Source organism: Acromyrmex echinatior, chromosome 2, assembly GCF_024713525.1.
Source record: "Acromyrmex echinatior isolate Ae372 chromosome 2, ASM2471352v2, whole genome shotgun sequence".
Classification (NCBI taxonomy): Eukaryota; Metazoa; Arthropoda; class Insecta; order Hymenoptera; family Formicidae; genus Acromyrmex; species Acromyrmex echinatior.
The window spans coordinates 5,587,730-5,611,652 of NC_141853.1; the positions used below are offsets into that span (position 1 = coordinate 5,587,730).

The window sequence follows — 23,923 nt, forward strand, 5'->3', positions numbered from 1 at the left end:
TACCGAAATTTTGACGACGCACGACACAACACATATATAATTTCAGAGGAGGGTAAGACCGCTATTTCCACATTTGCGGGAAATAAACACTGTCGAGTGTTAATTTTTGTGTTGTTAACGTTACTATGCTACAATAAATGAGTAAATACATCGCTCGTGATAATTGGGTATTAAAAAAATTTTGTCATTACGTATTATTGAGTACGAGATATAATAGAGTTGCTTAGGAGATTTATAATTTATAATAGTTATTATAATTGAATAAATTTATTTTCTCATTTTAAAATTAAAGTACAAAATAATTAAGTTATTCACGAATATTAATTTTATTACTAAAATAAAAATATAACATTTAAAAATATAATATATTATGAAAAATATTTGTATATATAGATAACGCTTTAAATAATCTTATGATAAGATCTTATAGGTCAGTATATAATAATTGATTGACCTTAAAGTCTTTCTTTACATCGGCGATAGTTATAGAACAGGTCGGGGCTATGCAATAGCTTTTTCCCTTGCCATCTATTTTATAAAATAGTATTTTACCCAACTCTAGTTATATTGACTTACATTACACAACAGGTTACACAATTGTTTTAATCAGAAGATTTCTATCTTTTCATTCTGCTTTCTATGTGTCTTTTAAAAAAATCTCTCTAATGTGCATGCGTCATCTATCATGGCGTATACATACGTTCATACACATAATACGTCTATACATTTTACGCTATTTGCCGATCGATCGATCAACGTCAACTTCCTTTCATTCCGCTTTGAATTTGACGTGACCGTACTCAAAAGATGTTTCAAAAACGGAATTCTGTCCCTTTTTTCTGTTATTTAAGTTTCATTGACATCAAGTAATGTCAGATACTTAAATTTTGTGGTGACATCTCTTAGTCCTCGCCAAACCTTGTTTCTTCATCTGAATATTTTGTTCCACAATTTTTTTACAATTCTTTTAGACATATAAGAATTTATCTTATCTCTGTTGATATTTTATTAGACAAATAGTTTCTCTTTTATATAAATATTTATGTAACGTTTTTTTCTGAACATTACATTCATTCGCTGAGATGCGCAAAGAATAAAATGGAACATGGCATGGAAATTGATAGTTTACTTGCTTGCATACTGTTCTGCACGCAAATAAGAATAACCGATTTTTCTTAATAATTCGTTGTTATCTCTGATTAACGTGCAAGTCCTCGTAAAAGTTGTCACTCTATTTGATAAATAATGTAAATAATACAAAATTGAGATCAGTATGTCTGCTGTTATAATATTATAATATTGTATGTATTTTGCATTTGTCAACTTTTAAATCACATTTAGCTGAACATTTCGTAAACGATGTCATTTAAAACAAATTTCTCATTTGTTATATCTTGTTATACTTGGCATATATATTCTGATATAAATGTATGTCCTCTCTGTTTGAATATTGTATATATTCTCGCATACCTTTGTTAGCGATTATGACTTTGAAATTGGTAATTCACGCCTTATCGCACAATTGTTTAGTCACTCCACCAGCCCAGAGAGTGCAGTTTATCCTTGGCGAGGAAGTCGGTGATGATGCACACGAATCACATCCGTTGTTCTCGGAAATGGAGGAGCTCGTCAAGGATGGCGATGAAATGGAATGGAAGGAAACAGCAAGGTAAAAGTCGAATTACAACTCCACTTTGTCGATTTTAACCTTTTGAAATGCGAGAATATGTTTATGCATTGAAATCATCCGTTCCACAATAGTAAATATTCATAAAATAATATCTAATTTATTCGGTTCTGCGTATGTAGAACAGTCATATAACAAAATACGTATAATACAAAACACATAATTGTACCTAATTCTTTGAGTATGTCAAAATAAATAAATATTAATAATACACACGAGTAAAAGTTTTTATACATAAAATACTGTAATAATAATTCTTTGAAAGTACAAATCAAAGCGTTTTGAATTTATACATATTTCAACTTTCAACTTTCAACTCAAAAAAAGACTAAAAGAGCTGAAAGTTTTATTTTCATCTTTAAAATAAAATACGAAATATTTTTATAAAGAAATATCGCAAATATTATACGTACATATACAAATAATGTACGTACAAATATAATATACACAGATGGATCAAGTTCGAGGAAGATGTCGAAGAAGGTGGCAATAGGTGGAGCAAACCTCATGTTGCCACTTTATCACTGCACTCACTCTTTGAATTAAGGAGCCTGCTTTTAAACGGGACTGTTATGCTCGATATGGAAGCAGGCAGCTTAGAACAAATAGCTGATCTTGTTCTCGATAACATGATTAATAAAGGAGTATTGTTAGTCGAATTGCGAGAGAAGGTAAGAATATAGTCATGTACGCGCGTGAGAAAAAAATCATTCAAACACCTGTCCTATTGAAGTGGAAAGTTTTACGATATCCTTAAATAGATCACAAATACATTTATAATCCTCACATTCGCTATTGATATAACGCATATATATAAAATTCATTCATATCTCGTTAAGACAGGAACTAAATTATTGATTACACAAAAAGTAACGTTACCGCTAATGGGAAATAATGTCACCCTTTATTGATTTAAGAGAACTAAAAGATTTATGATTTATCTATACTTATTACTTATATTTTTGATCTGTAAATCAATACTTTGGCACGTCAGGCACACGTGCACCTCTAATAAATCGACTAGACAGACTATAATATCATTTTAGGTGAGAGAAGCCCTTCTTGTCCGACATCGGCATCAACACGAAAGACGTAAAGACAATAACATGTCGAAGTTACCGATCATAAGATCGTTAGCTGAGATAGGACGTAATCATTCCTCCTCAAAGAGTAAGTTTCACGTTACTTCTTCCTCTCACAGTATCGATAAATTATTTTTCGACAGGTTGCCGATGGTTCTACACAAATAATGTACATACATGTGTTTTTAATATCAGGCACATGGCGCTCAGAAAAACACAGATTGTTTCAGCGTTTAGCACCATCCCTCAGCGTTTACCTATCTAACATATCCTTCTTCACATGCGCTTTTCTTTTTTTATTTTATATTTATATTTAATTTACCATTTCTTCTAAATTGTATTTTGTTTTTTATTTAATAATAAATAAATTTTGTTTAATAAATTTATTATGTGATAAATGGTGTAATAAACACTATAATTATTAATTCATAAACAAGATAATATATTTCTATAACCTGTCATAATTTTTATTATTTAAATTAATATATATATTTAATTATTATTTTATAGGCTCATAATGATCCGAAATAATGTTTAAATGAATATATAATAATAATAAATTTTTTAATTTGAGGCTGAATTAAAGGCTCAATTTTTTTATTTCTTAATTTTTATTTTACAAATTAATTTTCTTTCATCTTTGATATTTCAGGTCATTAAGAGTTTGATTTAATTTAATTTCTCTTAATTTCTAATCCAATTTTGTTTTTATTTTTACCTGCATTTTCGTTGAAGACCACCCTGATGACGGTGGCGAGACGAAAGAGTCGGGTCCAAGGGTCCTAGAGTGTGCTAACTTTGTTAAAACACGTACGACACAATCGACATTTTCAGATAGCGACTGTTCATGTGGTATGCATGCGTTGTTGACGTCAGATTTGCAGGAGCGTCGTGATCCAAAGGATACTTACGTACCGTCCGTGGCTCGCAGCAGCAGCTGTCCGAACTCGAACATGGCTCCGCTGTCGAAAGAGGCGAAAGACCTCAAAGGGCCGTACCTTCTGGTTCCAGGTACAACTTAGGCCAGTTCATCCGCTAAGCAGCCTTGGATTGCGGTGCTTTCGTCGCTTTTTTAACCACACCCCAATGGAACAATCCACTAACAATTACAACATGCGTGTATCGATTGCTTCGCAAATGCTAGGATGTTTTTATTGCGAAATTAAAAGCATTGGCAAGTCTAGTTCTGCAACTTCGATCCTGAGAGATTCGTGATTTGATAAACTGAATAGGCTTACATTCTGATATGCCAATAAGGAATAATGTAATTCTTGAAAAGTTTATTTTAATTAAATACGCTAAGGACAAAATTTTAAAATTTTAGAATGATAATCTATGATTATACGAATTTGGGAGGCAAGCGATACTTTTAGCTATAACTTGGTATCATTGGATTGTGTGTCTTAGTGCGTGCCGATCAAGCGAGGATCAAGACAATCTCGATTGTCGCTGGATCCGTCCGCGATCCATTGGATTTACAAGCCATCATGGTCATTCCCCAACTGCCTGATGTTTCTTGGTGATTGTCTTGCTAATTGATTGTCAATGTGAAATAATTGGCGTCATCAAGACTGCTCATCGCCTTCATCGAGTCACCCTCTTCGTGCTCCGGAGCTCAAGCCGGTCGAAAATTTGTAACTTACCATCGTTTCTTTTCTTTTGTCAGACGAATTTGGCATACCCCACGTGGTGGGATTCACGACGTGGTTCGCGATGTGTCCGCTAAAAGGTTAGCTTGCCAGATGGTTTATTCTCGATTCTACGAATCTGCACAAAATTCTACTTCTCACTTATCTTCCGTTTATACTAAAATCTCTTTTCTGTCATCTTTCGTGTCTTATCACGTGTCTTATCATATAAGCTCGTGATCGACGCGCGACGAAATTCATCATTTCGGTTTCTTGTCAATCCTGTCTCCTATTATTTTAACTATGTCGATGGAATTGTAATTATTTTTATTGTAATGCACAAGAGTTTCAACTATAAGGACACAACATTCTCTTGCGCGAAACGAGAATTCCGAGTAATCTGGCAAAATAGATGTCGCACAGATTCAAAATTTCGTAACAGTTTGATAGTTTTTTTTACATGTCATTGATTCGAACAGTCAGATATTAATCCACGAGAAAATACCACTTCTACAAATTATACGTGTCCTTATCGACAAGAGTATAAATGTCAACTACACTGTAGATACGCGTCTGACCTATTCTAGCCACAACTACTGTGTTCAATTCTACCTCTCAAATATTAGACACATCTTGATCATTCGCAATACACATTGAAATTGATTATGTGGTTGCTAATGCGGTTACAGCAATACGAGAAATGGATTGTGGTCACCCGTAATCTGTATTCTCACTGGCATTAAATGTGGCTGTCTAATTACCATTTTCTATTGATATTGACTGATATCACCCTTCAGTTTAAACAAATAAGATCAGACAACGATATTAAATGTATGATGAGAATATAGAGGATTGTAATATATTTGCGAATGACGGGTTTACTTCCTATCATACGTGACGTTACTATAATTTACTGTTCGCGGTCTCATTATCCATTGATCAACATGCACGTTCCTTCGTTGATAATGTAGGCCAACATTTATAATTCCAATCATGAGGCATGGATCTTTCTATGTGATCTTACTAAGTGCACGTAATTCGATGTAAACCCTGTCTACTATACATTCATTATTGTGCATTTATAGTTCTCAGTGTTATAATCGACTAATCTCTTTTCAGTATCCTTTTCAGTAACATTAATCCATTCTCCTTATAACCTGCGAAGAAGCGAAAATAAATACGATTTTTTTAATGTTATATTTTGAGACGCATATATTTCATAGAACGAAAGAAAATAAATATTGAATTATGGCAAAAAGTAAATTATTGTGAATTATTGCAAAAATGTAATAATTTTTCGGTTTGTTATATATTTTAAGTTATATATAGTTTTAGACTCTAAAATATTAAAGCGATTTACGATAAGTGCAATATATAGCATTGAACGCATTCAATGGACCGTGATTCAATGAAATATTACGTTATTGTGTTCTTTGTTAATTAATGAAGCGTTTCGTTGTTTATGTATATCTTCTAAATGTCGAGGGTTCGTGAGCCATTTTGAGCTTCGCGACTGCCGCGAAATTTACTGACGAATATATGCAAATGAAACGACGTTAAAGCATCAACAATGCGATGAAACGTGCGGTAAAGTCGCACAAAGAGATTTTGTAACGTATTTACCACTGCCACGCCCTGGTATTATGCGTATATTTTCTATATAAAAATAGAAACAATTGCATGTATAATTTTCTCCCCACGATAATATTGCAATCAGCACGTGTACTCATGTACATGGAATATTCCGGAACCAGGCTGTTTGTTTGCACGCAACAATCTTTTCTCAGATTAAATTTCCAGATTGAGTTTAAATCTCTGGTGTATACTAACGAAACTATTTTTAATTTCGACTAACGATTTATCCTGTATCCTGAAGGATTATTTTCGCGATGAGAAATACGATGAAAAACGAACGATATATATTCAAATCATTTTATTATACATTTTAAGTAACTTTGAGATCAAAGCGATCGCGAGTTATTATGGTGGCGAATCCTTTGTTCCTTCTCGCACCTTCCTTTGTAAATAAAAGACAATCCTGGTGTTGTGTTTCATGCTCATTTTTAGTGGAGGAATCGAATTCCGCTCCGGCGATCGCCGGCGCAACAAGTCAGGGCAGTGGAGCAGCGCTGAATGCTGGTAGCCGCTTCCTTGCGATACCCGGCAATCCCGGTAAACCGCTTTTCTGTGCTTGCTTTCTACTCATACACACCTTTATACTCGCGAGCTGCATTAATCCGTAGTGAAGTTCCATACGTATAAGTAGATTAATCTGCAGTAGCAATTATCCACGCTGTGCTCGACAAATGAGAAACCATTGTGAGATCGAAATGGATTGTTATTGGAACTCCGGAAGATTTAACAAACTTTGTCGTTTGTTAGAAAGATCAAAGTATCTTTATCATATTCCATAATGGTGGCCGATTTACAAATTGCGCTAAATGTTATTATGCCTCTTGCCAATTTTTGAAATTACTCGTAGAAAGAAGATTCGACGTAGAAATGAATGATAGAAATATTAATTATTATACATTTATTAAAAATAATCTAAGGATTTTTTGAATTTAAATAACTGTAAGAATATAACAGATTAATTAAATATCACAAATCTAGAAATGTTTGAACAGATATTGTGTTTCCAAGCGATCTTCTGTTCAATTGAAAATACAATATCTAAAAAATTATAGAGGAATATCAAATTACAAAGTAGAGTTTGTATTATTTTAATATGATAAGGTTTCAGGTTTAAAAAAATTTATAATAAGGTTATCCTTATAAAGAATCACTAGTGATCGTCACTAACATTTGATGCAAAGGTCAAGTGCTACTTTAAGTATAGTAGGTTTCGATCAAACGTTCATTTGATTTGCATAATCGAATAAATCGAGCGATATATCGATCATGCATGCTAATATTTAAAAAAACGATTTAGAATTATAAATAAATTAATGTGATTTTTGATTATCGCGCAATCAATATCGGTTTAATAATCTTAAAATCCGTCTGTATTTTATAACTGATAACATCTCTTTTCGATGACGCTTAAATTCTGTCAAATATTAAACAGATATTTATACGTAAAAGATTTAACTCTCTTTTTGATGAGAATTTGAGATAATCTGTTTCGCAAAATAGCATATTTAATTGATAAAACTCAAAGATAATATAAAATTGCAACATAATGCTGCAAATAAGACAAAACCGTGAATATTGAATTATTATTTGTGATTGTAAATATACAGAAATCAATATCATTTTATTTCGCGGTTAAAAATCATTAATATCTATGAATTGTTAAAAACTATATCTTTAATAAACATTTTTACATTCATTTACATTTTTTTTTTAAATGCTTTTATTTCGTGATTTTTTTAAAAGATAAATCTTGAACAGTTTTGTTCAAACAAAACGTTTTTACCTACAGTTTGATGTGTTTAATAAATATTATAAATTGTACATTTAATATTACAATGTTATTATTACCGTATCTTAATTTAATAAAGTTCTGGTATATTCTAAGCTCACATGTTAATTCTTTACCAAAGTAAAGTTTTGATTTGAATTTATGAGCAAATTTCACGCTTGTGTATAAAAGGAACAATTTAAAAAAAATTTTTTTCAAGCTCTAAGCCGATTTCTTGTTATTTTGCAAACATGTAGCTTGAATTAACCAAAAAAAATCATAAGTCTCCGCGGAGATTTGATGAATGATTATGTTGTTAACGTGTTTGCTCTTTTCTATCCTGTGACAGATTGTCTTAAAGCGGAACGCAGAGGTAAATTCGTGCGAATGACGTGGCGCGTGAAATTCGAGCTGTACAAATTGTAATCTGTCTCGCGCGCACATTTTGGAGGATTAATGACACATAGGCGGATGAAAGCCATCATTTTCCTCATTGCATGCTATTGACAGGGATTATTATTCAAACTATGTGTAAAAATGTAGGTAGTAAGCTAGATCTCTTTCAGGCCAAGAACCAGGAAGCAACGGCATGGATCGGAGTCCCAGCAGCGTGTCTATCAGCAGAAATCACAGCTCCTCCGCTTTAGAAAACGGAGACGTTAATCACAAGGTTCGTAAATATATTATTCACGTAATCAGATCCTTGAGAAATTAAATCTTCCTAACTTAGCGTAATCTCACTATGATAGTTATGTATTATAATATGATGAAAATTTTATAATAAAAAATATTTAAATTATTATATTAATAATCTTTAAATTATTGTAAAATATTGAATTAAATATTGTATAATTAAAAGTTGTAAATCTGTACGATATTCGTACATGTAATGTATTTAGCCTTGTGCACGTAAAGGCTTAGTATAATTATCATAAGCGACGTTCGGTTTTAACACTCACGTTATGTAAGCTTTATTTTATCTTTCTGTCACATGTAATTAGTAATAAAGATACAGCTCACAGTTTATGACCGTTCAAACCAAATGTAGCCATAATAATTAGCCAATTACCTTTCATTATTTTAAATATCCGACAAACACTTAATCAAAGAATCGCTTAATTTTTTTAGCAATCCTTTAAAAAGGCTTTATTCTAATCTTTCCCCTTTAATGTTAAGATTGATTTTTCATATCGCGAGCAGTTTAATCCAAGAAACTTCAATTCCACTTTTTCATTAGGGTAATACGCACTTTATGAGGAAGATACCAGCCGGCGCTGAGGCAAGCAACATACTCGTAGGTGAAGTTGATTTTCTCGACAAGACTTTGTCCGCATTCATCCGGTTAAGCCAAGCTGGAATAATGGGGGACCTGACAGAAGTTCCTGTTCCGACAAGATTCATTTTTGTCCTCTTGGGACCCATGGTAAGAACGCTATTATCGTTACTATCGCGACTTATATATAGAGATAAGATTAAATGTAAGAATGAAAAGCGAGAGAGTTATGATCTCGATCTACTTTAAGCATCATTTCTTGCGCATCAGCTAGATTTATAATTGCTGTGATGAAAAGTGATTTTACTATATGATATACTTTATTTAAGCTGCACATCTCATATAAAATAGATTAAATAGATAAATTAAAAATCACATTTCTTAATTCCAATAAAATCTTTTAATAAATAAACAATCATTAATATATATGTATAAGATAAGTATTGATATTTTTAGTCGAAGCAATTTTACTATTAATAAATTAATAAATTTTGTGAATTTTGTATATTGTTTATATATACTTCGTGTTCTCCCTTTTAAAGCATATGCTGATTACTATTTTATCTTAAAACACAGTTTTATCAAAATCTGAAAATGTAGAATCACGTTATCAAATTAATAATCAAAATAATATTATTGATGTTAATACTTATCTCATCTATAAGGAATTTATTCGAGAAATATTTTCAATAATAATAGATCTAAGTTCGAACTTTGGCTGGGATAATATTAAATATAAGATTTTGTTCAAACCGACCAAAAATTAATATTTATTTATCTTATATATAAATCTTTTCTTCTTGATTTTTCCACTAAAATACTTTTCTTACGAATATATTAGGTGTTGGAATTAATTCGTAGCGTTTTACAAGTGATGGGAAGTACTTTCATTAATGTATTTTTTAATGCTCATGTGAAATAAATAACATTCTTTCATTAAAAAACGCTACGAATTAATTCCAACACCTAATATATATATATATATATATATATATATATTAGGTGTTGGAATTAATTCGTAGCGTTTTACAAGTGATGGGAAGTACTTTCATTAATGTATTTTTTAATGCTCATGTGAAATAAATAACATTCTTTCATTAAAAAACGCTACGAATTAATTCCAACACCTAATATATATATATATATATATATATATATATTAGGTGTTGGAATTAATTCGTAGCGTTTTACAAGTGATGGGAAGTACTTTCATTAATGTATTTTTTAATGCTCATGTGAAATAAATAACATTCTTTCATTAAAAAACGCTACGAATTAATTCCAACACCTAATAATACAATCATTATATATTATGAATATAACCTGTTTTCTTTCTTTTTATTTAAACAATGGTAAAAACAATTTTTCATAGACCTCTCGATATTCAAAATAATATTACAATAAAACCGGGTAAATTAGAGCTACATTAATTCTAATTTGTTTGATTTTATTGTAATCTTATTTTTATTTAAGATATACAAATTGAAACGCGTCGTATAAACTAAATAGCAATTGAAGTTCGTAAGAGAAATAGCTTTCTACAACAACAAAAAATTATTGCTATTTTTAAAACTCTAACTTATTTACTTCGGAACGTTATACATTTGAAAGTATCAGGTAATCTCCTTGGAGATTACTATGTTCAAAAGAAGTTCGGACGTATAGTACACGCGAGTCTGAAACTTTATGTTTGAAATATTAAAATATATTAACGTAAAATATATCAACGTAACATATAAATAAATTATGTAATGTAAATATAATTCCCAGATGTAGGGCTATCAAATAAAATTGCTGTATATTCAAATTCGTTATACAACGTTATGTTGTATATTCAAAATCATTAACGAATTCTCTGACTTTGTCTTAAATCGTCGATTGTCTGCACGAATCAATATCTCTACTCGGCTATTATAGTTATATCAATGGCTTATCACAGGCAATCATCTTCCACCACATTCAATCTCGAATAGGTGAGACCTAAAAACGAACAAGCTAGTCCAAACTGCGCAACTTCTCACTTTATGTGAATACTATATATGCACACCTAAATGTCAATTTGAAACACGAGAAGGTCGTCTTTTGCCATAGCGGAGTAATTAAATCTTTAATAAGCAGTGCTTGCACTAACAATAGCATGCAAATACGCAATAGTATATTTAAATCACATTTACGTGAAAAATAACTTACTTCATACGTATAGATTCCTGAAAGATAATCGGCGGACGTATGCTGCTTGCGTCCGCTGGTTATTATCTCGAGAGATCTATATGTAAAGTAATTTATTTTTCACGTAAATGCGATTTACATAAGCCATTGTGATCTTAACATGTTTTATAAACTACAATATTTTTACATGTAGCAATATTAGTCTCTGAAAACGATTTTTTCCATTAGCCATGTTTGGTTCAAATTAAAATTTTATTTTTTTAATAATAAATATAAGAAATGTCAATCACTTTATTAAAAAATTTTCAAAAATTTATAGTAAAAAAATATATAAAAAATGTAAAAATTCTCAAGTAAAATATTAATTAATATTATCAAAAATTTAAATGATATTAAATAACGTTAAATAACATTAAATATAAAAATAATTTAAATTAAAGTAATATCATTCTCTTGATAATAATCTTGTAATTATAGAATAACTCCAGTATATACGCGGTGTACTTATCAAACACTTAATTTATTAAGTATTATTTACTATGTTTAAAATAAACGAACTACATCAGTAAAAACTTTGTATTGTCTACTATAAAAAAAAGTATTAAAAATCCGAAATATTTATTTTTCGTATTAAAAAATGAACTTTTTGTAACCCTAGCATTTTTGCCGCATATACATATCTCCCCCCTCTCCCTATAGCCATATAGGATGGGATATATGGCTATAGGGAGAGGGGGAGGTATGTACAGCTCACAAAAAATTTGCAAATAATGCATAAAAATGAGACGTAAAATGACACAATAACTTATAAAATGCATTTAAAGTTTTATTAAGGAGTAAGAATGAAAAATATGTGTATGAAGTAATAAATAATAATTATAATCTTTCTTCATATATTACAAGTGTCATGATATGAAGTACATATTTCATGTAACGCGTTTATTGCATTTAGTGCACTGAATTCAATCTGGGCATAAATCTCGCCCGCTAAAAATGCCGTACAGGTGAGATATATCCCAAACAGGTGAGATATACAAGACAATAAACTAAACAAAGAATACAAAAACAAAGCATTGGTATTTTGCTATACAACATGCTTTATTGTTCTTCTACACATCAATTGTTCTTCTATGCATCACGAAATAATCACTAAGTCTTTTATACGCTCTACATTAATCATTCATTTATGTAGATTATAATTTATGATGGCGCTACTTATTACAGTGACAAATCGATTCAACTCATAATAATTTCATTAATATTAACAGTAAGAAGCTGAAATTATAATTCAATATTAATATATAACATAAAGGCAAACACAGAATAACAGAGTAGTTACGGGACAATTACCCCCACTCCTTCTATTTTTTCTGACTTCTGCGACGTAAATCCCAGCGCGGTGTATTTGCCGGAGTTATCCTATGAATTATTTATATCATTTTTGCACACATAGAATAGATATGAGAGGCTATTCTATGTTTTAGTAATAAACCTGAAAGCATTAAATCAAATTTTGATGACGTCTTCCTTTCTTGAATAAAATTGAATTTACGTCATATCAGTTCTTAGATTGTATGGGTATAATATCTTTGTGATAAAAATTATTTATCGATAAACAGAGTTATTTTTGCGCATTACACGCGACTGATAATCTTCACAGGTTCTTATAAACCCCCTAACGTTTCACCTCGCCTCATCTTATTTTGTATTAAGTAATTGTTCGCGATAAGTTATGCAATAATTATTAATCGTGTTAATGCGCTATTTTTTATAATGGTATTTTATAATAAATTATTAAAGTATAATAAAAAGAGTAGAAAAAATATATAACAATATTACAATTACATTAAACAATACACGAAATATATATATCTATAAGAATTTATAAAATTTACTACTTTTTAAATAAAGCTGGGTCACTTTTAGGGTGGGATTTCGGGTTTCCACGAAATTGGTCGAGCTATGGCGACCTTGATGTCCGACGAAGTCTTCCACGACGTGGCTTACAAGGCAAAAAATAGAAATCATCTCTTGGCTGGTATTGACGAGTTCTTAGATGCTGTGACGGTATTACCACCTGGTGAGTGGGATCCAGCAATCAGAATAGAACCGCCAGCCGCTATACCATCGCAGGTGAGAATAGTCTTGTCAGGAATAAGAAGTGATATAATCTTTATGAGTTCAGATCTCAATATTACATAATTAAACGCATAAAAATAATATCTTTATCGGTGATAGAAGCATGTGACAAGAAAAATTCTTTCTTGCGTGTGTCTATAATATTAAAATTGAAACAATCAAAATTATATCAATTTTGATATTTTTTTAAAAATACAAGTCTATGGAAAGTATTCATCACTTCAATCGCAGTTTGATTTTACGTTCTCAGGAAGTCAGAAAGAGACCCAAAGAGGAAAAACCTAAGGAAGAGTTCGACGAGGAAGCTGATGAACAAAAGCTAAGGGAGGAATCCGGCCTTTCGAGAACCGGTAGACTGTTCGGCGGTCTGATTAACGACATTAAAAGAAAAGGTCCATTTTACTTTTCCGATTTCAAGGATGCCCTTGCACTTCAATGCGTCGCGTCTTTTATTTTCTTATATTTCGCCTGCTTGTCACCCATCATTACTTTCGGTGGCCTCCTCAGCGAAGCTACTGGAAAAAACATGGCTGCTATGGAATCGCTAGTTTCCGGTTTCGTCTGCGGCATTGGATATGGCTTCTTCTCTGGTCAGCCATTGACTATACTTGGTTCCACCGGTCCAGTTCTAGTTTTCGAGACGATTGTCTACGAATTCTGCAAGTGAGTCTTGATAAACAATTTATCTACATTTCAATTAATTCTACAAAAATTTTTACTACTTTATATAACTAATTAGCATTTGATTATATTGTAACTTCAAAAGATACAGTCATTGAACGCGTAAAATAAAAAATCTTATTTATTAACATCTTCTTTCTCCAAAATAATCTGATCAGATCATTATTTTTGCAGAAAAGTCGACTGGAGTTACATGTCTTTCCGTTTTTGGATCGGTACATGGATCTCCATAATTTTGATGATTCTCGTGGCTCTTGACGCAAGTGCTTGCGTTTGTTATATCACTCGATTTACGGAGGAAAATTTTGCCACTCTCATCGCTTTCATTTTTATCTATAAGGTAAAAATATTCGTATTACTTATCCAGTATAAGCTAGATACATTAATTTATTAAATTTTTTATCGATTCTTTTTATATTCTTCGATATTAAAAGCGTTTTAAAAAACGCATTATTTAGTCATAAAAAAATTAATGTTATGCATTCGATTATTTAAGCGAAAGTTGCGTTTATATTTTTTATATAATTATCTGTTTAATATCTTATATGTATTAAGTGTATCAGTACATTCTAGGCAATCGAAAACGTGCTTTCAATCGGCAAGAAATATCCCTTAAACACCTATTCCAGCGAAACAATGGACTATGATTGCTTGTGTAAACCACCGAATACCAGTCTGCCATCCAGTTATAACAGTATGAATTGGACGATGTTAGATAAAACAGCTTGCGAGGTAATTTCAAAATAATATAAAAGTCAGTATGAGAAGTTAAGCACGCGACAATTCATTCATTGTTAAAAACACTTTTCCATATACATCTTGAAATCTGAATTTCATTAAAGCACATTAATACGACTATATCGGAGTGTTCCATATTTGATTACGTTACGATTAACTATACTCATTCACAGCGACTGATACTTGAAATTTTTCTATTAAACCAAAAAAGATCAGAAAATTTTATATTAAGTTAGCCAGTTAGCGACGCAAACAATCGGGTCTCACACACACAAAAAAAACTCCCATTGTGTTACAAAATTATCAAAACAATTTTTATCTTGGTTATTTATGTAACCTCATGTCATAATAAAAAATGCAAATTTTATTTAAATATCAGCTCACTTGATAACTTTACTTGATATCTCGCTTGAATGATAAAAAAAAACATCCAAACAAACGTCTCGTTACGCTCAATCGCAACAGTCAAACGCGTATGCTTCTTATATTTTCTTGAGAAATTACAAGTTTCTATGTGCAAAGTAGTAGATTACTAGGTGTTTTTGAATTTACGAGAAAATAGGATCTTTCAAGCAATCTAATTCGTTTCTGCTTTGATGTCATGTTCGTTAATGCTTCTTTCAGAATTACAATGGCACTATGATGGGCGATGGCTGCAACATACCACATTATGTACCCGACGTGTTCCTTATGTCAATTATCCTATTCATGGGCACGTTCTTACTATCAATAGAGCTCAAGGATTTCAAGAATGCTTTATTTTTTCCCTCAAAGGTAAAAACATGCTTTAATTGAAGAAGAAGATACAAGATCAGCTTTATTTTTTCTGAAAATAAATATTAAAGAAGTTATAAGACTAGAGTTCTAAAATTATTACTTATCCTATAAAAATATAAAAATATATTATAAGCATATCTTTATTTTTATTAAAAACTCAATAATTTATCTTATTTTCGTCACATTTACCATGCTTTCTTTTTTGGCATTTTTATGTTGCTTTAGGTGAGGCAAGTGGTGAGCGATTTTGCAGTAATAATAGCGATATTCTCTATGAGCTCATTGGATCATTTCGTGGGCATTCCAACACCGAAATTGGAAGTGCCAACGGAATTCAAACCAACATTGGAAGGACGAGGATGGATAATCTGGCCTTTTCAAGGGAATCCGTGGTGGAGTGCTATCGGGGCATTCCTCCCTGCTTTGTTGGGTACTATATTGATCTTCATGGATCAGCAAATCACGGCCGTTATTGTTAATAGAAAAGAGAATAAATTAAAGGTAAGCAATTATGCCTCTATCTATTCTCGTTAATAGATGTCACTTGAAAAGAATGCAAAAAAAAAAGAATACATTGAATAATTAACAATAGTAACAATAATACAGCAATAATAAACTCTATCAAAGATCTTATTAATGCTTTTTCAGAAAGGATGCGGGTACCATCTGGATCTTTTTGTCCTGTCGATCTTGATCGAGATATGCTCGGTAATGGGACTTCCATGGTTTGTCGCAGCGACAGTCCTCTCTATAAACCATGTAAACTCATTAAAATTGGAATCCGAATGCGCCGCCCCGGGCGAGAAGCCGCAGTTTTTAGGTGTCCGTGAACAAAGAGTTACTCACATACTGATATTCCTGATGATCGGGTGCTCGGTGCTCCTAACACCGATGCTAAGAAACATACCGATGCCGGTGCTGTTCGGCGTCTTCCTATACATGGGTGTCGCGTCGCTAAAAGGTCTTCAATTCTTCGACAGAATTCTTATAATGCTGATGCCTGTTAAGTATCAACCAGACTACATGTTCCTTCGCCAGGTAAGTGAATAGTTCCGACGTTTGGATATCTTTAAAATAGCTTGAAACGCATTCATTATAAATTTCTTTTAGGATATATTTTCTTTAATAAAATATTAACTTTAATAAAATATTTCAAAACTTTTAACATTTTTTATAATTCCTATTGATCTGATTAATGCATTATTCAACACTATTTTTCAACAAGATAGTGAATAGTTATTTCTTTTATATAATATTTTTATCTATTAAACACTAATTCTTTAGTCAAAATTGGCTATCACATTACAATTTTGAGAAAAATACCATCAGAGACAAAAAATAACAATTTTAAAAACATTTTTATTTGTACACATTTGTTGACATTGTAGCTTTGTCAAAAAATTTTTTTCGATATATGAAAGAGATGTAAAATACGATTATATTATGTAAAAGTATGAATTTTTGCTTTAAAAATGTATTTCGTTTTGTTTCAGTATAATTTTCTGTTTTCAAGATAATTCAATTTGAAAATAGTTCCTTTTTCCATATAATATAAAAACATGAAAAAAGCATTTTATTCCATTTTAATTAATGCATTAGGTAAAAAATATAAATATTTTTTGTACTAATATAATATAATCGGATCATGTCAAAAAATATAAAATTAACAAAATACAATATAAATATATTAGGCAGGAAGATTATTAATTTCCATGATTTAAAATTACAATCTTCCTATCACATTATATTTTGTCAATTTTTATCAATTGCTTTTTTATTTAACACGATCCAATATTATACGTTACATTTATTATAATTTAACATAGTTAATAATAACACTTAATTTTTACATAGTGCAGTATTAAGATGAAATAAAATGCCTTAATGTATTATCTAGAAAAGAGCTATTTTCAAATTGCTATATTCTGAAAATAAAATAATATCGACACAAAATAAAATTTATTTTGAAACTAAAAACTAATATTTTCGTGTGGCATTAATGAAATTTAGAAAAAGAATTGGCTATAAAATTGTTTTTAGCCTTTTTATTCCATTTTGCTTAAAATGAATAGCCAATGGATTTGTGTTGAGCTTGCAAAAATATATGATAAATGACTATTTATATTCGTATTGCAAAGAAAAATCAAATTTTATCAGATAGTTATCTAAAATTAAATATTTCCAACATTTGAATTCCAAATATATGTTTTTAGGTTCCATTAAAACGTGTACATATGTTCACTGCGATTCAACTTGCTTGCCTCACTTGTCTGTGGCTTATAAAATCCTTCAGTCATACTTCTATTTTGTTTCCTTTAATGGTAAGTGATTACTCCAAGGATTAATAAGTCATTCGTAATTTAATAATATTTGTACCTTTTATGAATTATTAATCCAGATTTAATAAACAGAAAAATTTAAATAAAAATATATCTATTATTCTTCTTATTTACGGAAGGACTACTACAAAAAAATCAATTAATCATCTTATTTATTAATAAATTATTTTACAAAGTAAATTAAATTGTTGGTCTTTGAAAATTATCATTTTATTAAGAAAGTCAGGTATATATACACACATCTCGATAAAATTATCTCGTCACATATATCCACATCTAATATTAGACTCTCTGTAGCGATCATAAAGTTAAAAATTTCAATCTTAGAATTGACATGTTTTGTGCAAACACACAAGTGACACATTTTCAAGGACATAATTCCTAATATAAATGTTTATAGCTTTGTAATCTATAATGTAAATATTTACAGCTCGTGGTAATGATTGGCATACGCAAATCCCTGGATTTAATGTTTACGCAACGCGAGCTGAAAATCCTCGACGACATAATGCCGGAAACAACCAAGAAACACGCCGACGATCTTCGTAAGCTGGAGAACGGCGAGGTTAGCACCGCGACACGAATATTAAACGCCATCACCTGTCGCAAATAGCATACAGAAGGTGATCGCGTGGCGAACGCTCGCCCCGTGGTCACCATAACTCTCTCCGACTTTGGAGAATCCGCCCTTTGTAAAAGAAATGATGTATACTACGATGAATGATCGGACGAATGTCATCTAAAACGAATTAGTTTTTCGTCGTTGCGCGGAACAAATTCGAGTAAAAATTTAGGATCTCCGAATATATGGGGCTAGAATATAATTTAATTTAAAGCGCATAATTATATATACGCCGGATAATTTAAGAGTGCCAAACTTGGCCTTTAATAATTTAAAAGAAAAGTACGGACGGACCAATAATTTTTACGCAAAACGCACACTTTTTACTATTTCGTCGAAACAACACTTTCCTCCTTTTTGCGATCAAGATTTTTTTTTTATTTTCGCAAATAACATTTTTCACCGCCTGAAACAGGATGACGAGAATGGTACCATAAAAAAAAAAAACGTTCCGAAAATGCGCACATGGACTGTTTTCAGTCTGTAGAAATTTTTTGAAACACGACTTGAAATTTACCCATTTTATGAAAATACATAATATATTGTTGCTTCGAGCATTTATGCGGCAAATTTTTATATTTTTTTAATGAACCAAATCTCGGCCTTGAAAGCCATCCTCTCGTCTTCCATTTTGGAACACGTGCCAAACAACCTTTACCCTCAAATCCAGGTGGTGTACTGATCGACCAGTATTAAAGTAAATATTATGATATATAATCGTTGTTGAATTTTTGAATGCGGTAGACCTTTGGATACCGCAATCTTAAACGTTTTTATCGATAGCATCGTTGTTGTAGCGAAATTAGAGTAATGTGTTGAGTGTTGATCGTTTTTGCGAGCGCTTCGAACACGTCGGCGACTACCCGAAATTTTATTTTTTGTGCAATAATTCGCTCCAAGTTTCCAGATTATTCTTCAATGGTGAACCGCGCGCGATGAATTTTTATCGATGTCTTCATTGATGTGTGATGTCTTTGATGGAATTATACATAATTATCTTTGTTTATATATACATATATTGGTTATATAATCTTAGGCGAATTTAAGATAGAGATAAGTAAATGCAATTTTCGTTATTACGCCGTAATATAATTAAATAATAATTGAATAATAATACTCTTACGAGTATAATAGTTACAAGCATAGTTGCGCGTATCAAGCACGACATTGCAAACTATTAACGGTAGTTAAGGAAAATTATTGTTGCAAGGTAAGCAATATTGTACCGTTTTTGTTCATACATTCGAATAAATTAATGTAGCACTTCTTCTATAATTTATACATTCCAACATTACAACAAACAAAGGGCTGTTTGAAATAAAATCATGATCAGTTCACCATGGGAGAGTACACGTTCGCAGCATTGCGAATTTTTTAATATATTGTTAGTTAATTGATTAAACGGAAAGCGGGTCCTATCATCGAAATGATATCAACGAAGATATTTATTGAATAGCGATCGACACATCGCAATTGATATTCGCGACTTGGCGAAACAAAGTGTTGTTGCATTTAATATATTATCGTGTCGCTAATATCCTTTTCTGTGAACCATTCGAGACTCTTATATCGATTTAATGCGCCGTCGTTCATGCAGTTCACGTATCTTATTATGTAAAAATACATTATTGTTTTTTTCGAAACACACGAAACCTCTTTATAATTCCAGTATCTCCTAACACAATTAATGACTCATGTATAATAATTTACAGTTCGTCTGCTTGAGAGCTTCTACTTATCTCTCGCAATAGTCAAATATAAAAATTTTTTATTGCAAAAAGAATGCAAATATTATGCCTAAAGAATGCAAATATTATGTTAGTGATATAAAATAATAAAATGAGTTTCGTGTAATTAACACTTAATTTACTTGTTATAAAATTGATCTTATTTTTAATATATTGTTCTGCTTTTTGGATTGCACATTTCATTTTATTTTTAATTTAAATATACAAACTAAATTTACATATGTAAAAATTGCAATCTTTTAATAGCTAAACTGCAAAAGTACTGTTACATATTTATTATACTTAAACTTTATTATTAAAAAAGATTCCCGTTTAACTGTCATTTTAATTTTTAATTTCTTTTTTATTTTGGTTTAAAAATTAATGACAACGAAGAAACAATATTTTTTACCGTAATCTTACGAAGACAAAACTAATCTAAAATTAGATACGCATAAAACAGTATAATCATTATGTGTAATTTTTCGTATGATACGGTACGGTAATAATATCAGTAAAAGGAATACAATATTTTTGAAATTATCTTAACGCGAGCGAGTGATTAAGTGAAGCGTTGCACCGTGTAACAGCCAATTGCGTGCGTTCGTTGTTAACAATACAATTAAAGACAGAATAACTGAACGGAAGCACACCATGACTCACGGAGGAGAGTGACGATTCAGCGAGAGAAAATGAGAGAGCGACTGAAAGAAATCACACGAGCCGGACAAACACGGAGATATCAATACGGAAATCGCAAACGAAAAAAAACGCCAGTCGAATCCTCCGCCTGTCATCGGTACGTCACCATAAGTGCACGTCCGTAGTTTCGTCGCATATAGTCGACATGTTCTTTTCGCAAATAAATTATTCAGCGAACATCCTACGTCCGTTTGTAATCAAAGAAATTTTTCGGTAAATGAACGTGACGATGCACATTGCGATATATGCGTTTCAATAGTAATCATGCGCCACTAAATTGAATACAATAACAGCATGTTATGAATTTTCTGCAAATTACATGGCAAGGATATATTACAGTTTATACTTATAATTAAGAATTAAAACAATATCATAATTGCACGATATTCAATCATCAAACTATGAAAAAAATATTGACAAATGTTAAAATATCAAAATGTGCCTTTACATATTTATATTATACTTGTTTCTAATTTGGTATTATAAATATCGGTATTGTAGTTCCTCACAAAATATAAATATCAATGTCAATTATTATTAATTGATATACCGTTATGCACGGATAAAATAATACAAAATATTGATAGAAATTATGATCGTAACTCTCAAGGTGAACAGAATCGTTATTTATTAAAATTATTTCCTCTCCTCGAAAAAGAGAAAGAAACAACTAATATAATTCTATCATCACAAATTCGTCGCACTGATTTTTCTATTGTGCATTCTTCTCTTTGTTAGACTTATCTACACGCCAAGTCACACCCTTGTAAATTTATTCATAGTGTTACGTGACGTCCCTGACTGATCGTTATTACTTCCTCGTATAATTATCGTATAATTGATCGACTGAAAAATATGCTGGCAAGCAACGTATTTCACCTGCTTCCCAGCAGTTCGAAGGCAACGCAAAGTTCGCTTGAATTTATGCATGGCCTGATAGAAATTTATCGCACATATCAAGATTGAGATTCAAACTATTGTTTCATTCGTACTGCAGGAACACAACGAAACGATGGGATATGGACCTCCTGCAGGGAACATTCAGATCTCTTTAGCTAATGGGAACATCATGAAGATTCCTTTGGCGAGTATCAATATCAGCGAGGAAGTGAATAAAACTGGTATCTGGCAACAAGTCAATGAAGGCAACGAAAAAACGAAACAGTCAAAATCACTAATCAAGTAAGTATTGAATTTCAAATGATTTTATGCATTTTTTGGAGAGATTATATAAAAATATAAGACATGGAATGAAATAACTGAAATTGTCAATTATATAAAACTTTCAAGCAATTTCTGATTAATGAAATTAATCTAATTATTTTTAATTAATTTTTCAAATTATTTATTTCATCTTTATTTAAATATTATTAAATATGTTTTCTGTCTTACTATTCATATTTTATTTTATTTATAATAATGATACTCTTTAACGACATTATATATTTTATTGATATATTATTTTTTAAATTTTATTATATATTTGTATATCATATTTTTCTAAAATATAAGAAATTTTTACGAGGAAGCTTTTTTAAATTTAACGATTCATCATCTTGCTTATATATTTATAGAATAAAACAAAGAATATAAATAAATAGCGCTCGAAATTTGCACAACAAAACAATTCAAATATAAATTAATAATTGACATGGAATTTTTTTCAATTTGCAACATTAGTCAAGCAAAATAGATAGGTTTATTTAATAATATTGAAAAAGACTGTAAAAATTGAAACGTCTATTCTTATATTCTTATTATTGGTGTGTTAAATTAAATATTTTTAATAAAACATCTTATATTTGCTCGTTTATTTAATCATTTGTAATTGAATATTTATAGAAGCTCATCATAAATTCCATTCAAGTAAGATATTGTAATGATTGTATAAAATCAAAACGTTACGACAACTGAAAACAAATAGACAATCGTTAAACTGTAATCAAATTGTTTCTCAATTAATTTAGTTGAAGAACTTGAACATAATTTAAAATTGACATAATTATTTTCAATAAAAGCATGATCATACACTTATAGAATTTGATTTTTTTAACACAGATTTTAATATTGTCTTTAATAATGAATTAATATTTGTTATAAAAAATATAAAAGCAATAAAGTTAAGATATATTCTATCGTAATTTCAATTTTTTTTTATAATAATGATTCTATAATATTGTTAATTTTCGAGTAAAAAGAGAAAAAAATATAAGTATCAACATCAAACTGTTATCATCTAATTTTTAATACTGATTAAGTTCGCGTAATTGTCTGACGTAGTGTGGGAAAGCAAAAGAAGCATCCAAAGAAGAACAACTCGTTGATAGCTGACGAAACAACGAGACTGACGACAATGACCGAAGAGGACGAAGATGACAGTGGGATCTCGATCAAGGTGACACACGTAAATGACTCTAAATTCTAACTACCATCACCATCACCAAAAAACCGACATTCATATGGCAAGATACACAGCAAGAGCACCAATATACCGGCATGCAACATATCCCATGCACCGCCGCTGTGAGTAAATTTACAAACGAGGATGGCATGACAATCCTCGTCGAGTCGACGTAAAAAACAAATTCAGACGCGGACGACTCATTGTAGAAAATATGGATTTTCATAGACGACAGAAATTTTTATTTTTCATAATGACAAAAATTAAACGTATATAAAATGATAATATTAACGTATTAAAATATTTACGAATAAAGAGTACAGAATTTCATGACAGATTTTATTCTTTTACTTCCTCGTAAATTTACACCATTGTATTTATGCGAAATCAGTGAAATATTCAAGAAAATATAAATTAAGAAACGTTTTTTAAATTTATTATTGTTATAAGAATCTGTTTATCATCTACAATTATATAATTAATTATGTTTTGCCTTTTTCATAACGTAATAGTCTATGAGATTCAATTTTGCAACTCTTGCTTATGCTCTTAGAG

The 23,923-nt window shown here is 30.7% G+C and overlaps 1 protein-coding gene across 13 annotated transcripts in view; it reads left to right on the top strand.

Moving 5' to 3' along the window:
* The window catches only part of Ndae1 (Na[+]-driven anion exchanger 1), a 61,021-nt gene that overhangs the window by 31,460 nt on the left and 5,638 nt on the right, over positions 1–23,923 (top strand). For 4 of the 13 annotated variants that reach the window (XM_087403661.1, XM_087403660.1, XM_087403664.1 and 1 more), the window contains 18 exons: positions 1,531–1,669; positions 2,139–2,358; positions 2,734–2,857; positions 3,604–3,780; positions 6,465–6,569; positions 8,367–8,470; positions 9,038–9,223; positions 13,169–13,375; positions 13,632–14,044; positions 14,237–14,402; positions 14,636–14,794; positions 15,425–15,574; positions 15,803–16,078; positions 16,226–16,615; positions 17,791–17,898; positions 18,347–18,481; positions 21,965–22,149; positions 23,248–23,371. In XM_087403661.1, the coding sequence (XP_087259787.1) occupies positions 1,531–1,669; positions 2,139–2,358; positions 2,734–2,857; positions 3,604–3,780; positions 6,465–6,569; positions 8,367–8,470; positions 9,038–9,223; positions 13,169–13,375; positions 13,632–14,044; positions 14,237–14,402; positions 14,636–14,794; positions 15,425–15,574; positions 15,803–16,078; positions 16,226–16,615; positions 17,791–17,898; positions 18,347–18,481; positions 21,965–22,149; positions 23,248–23,371 (3,368 nt within the window). Of the gene's footprint in view, positions 1–1,530; positions 1,670–2,138; positions 2,359–2,733; positions 2,858–3,603; positions 3,781–4,435; positions 4,499–6,464; positions 6,570–8,366; positions 8,471–9,037; positions 9,224–13,168; positions 13,376–13,631; positions 14,045–14,236; positions 14,403–14,635; positions 14,795–15,424; positions 15,575–15,802; positions 16,079–16,225; positions 16,616–17,790; positions 17,899–18,346; positions 18,482–21,964; positions 22,150–23,247; positions 23,491–23,923 lie in introns of all 13 variants that reach the window. The other 9 variants (XR_015544300.1, XM_087403663.1, XM_087403667.1 and 6 more) reach the window with 9 other exon arrangements.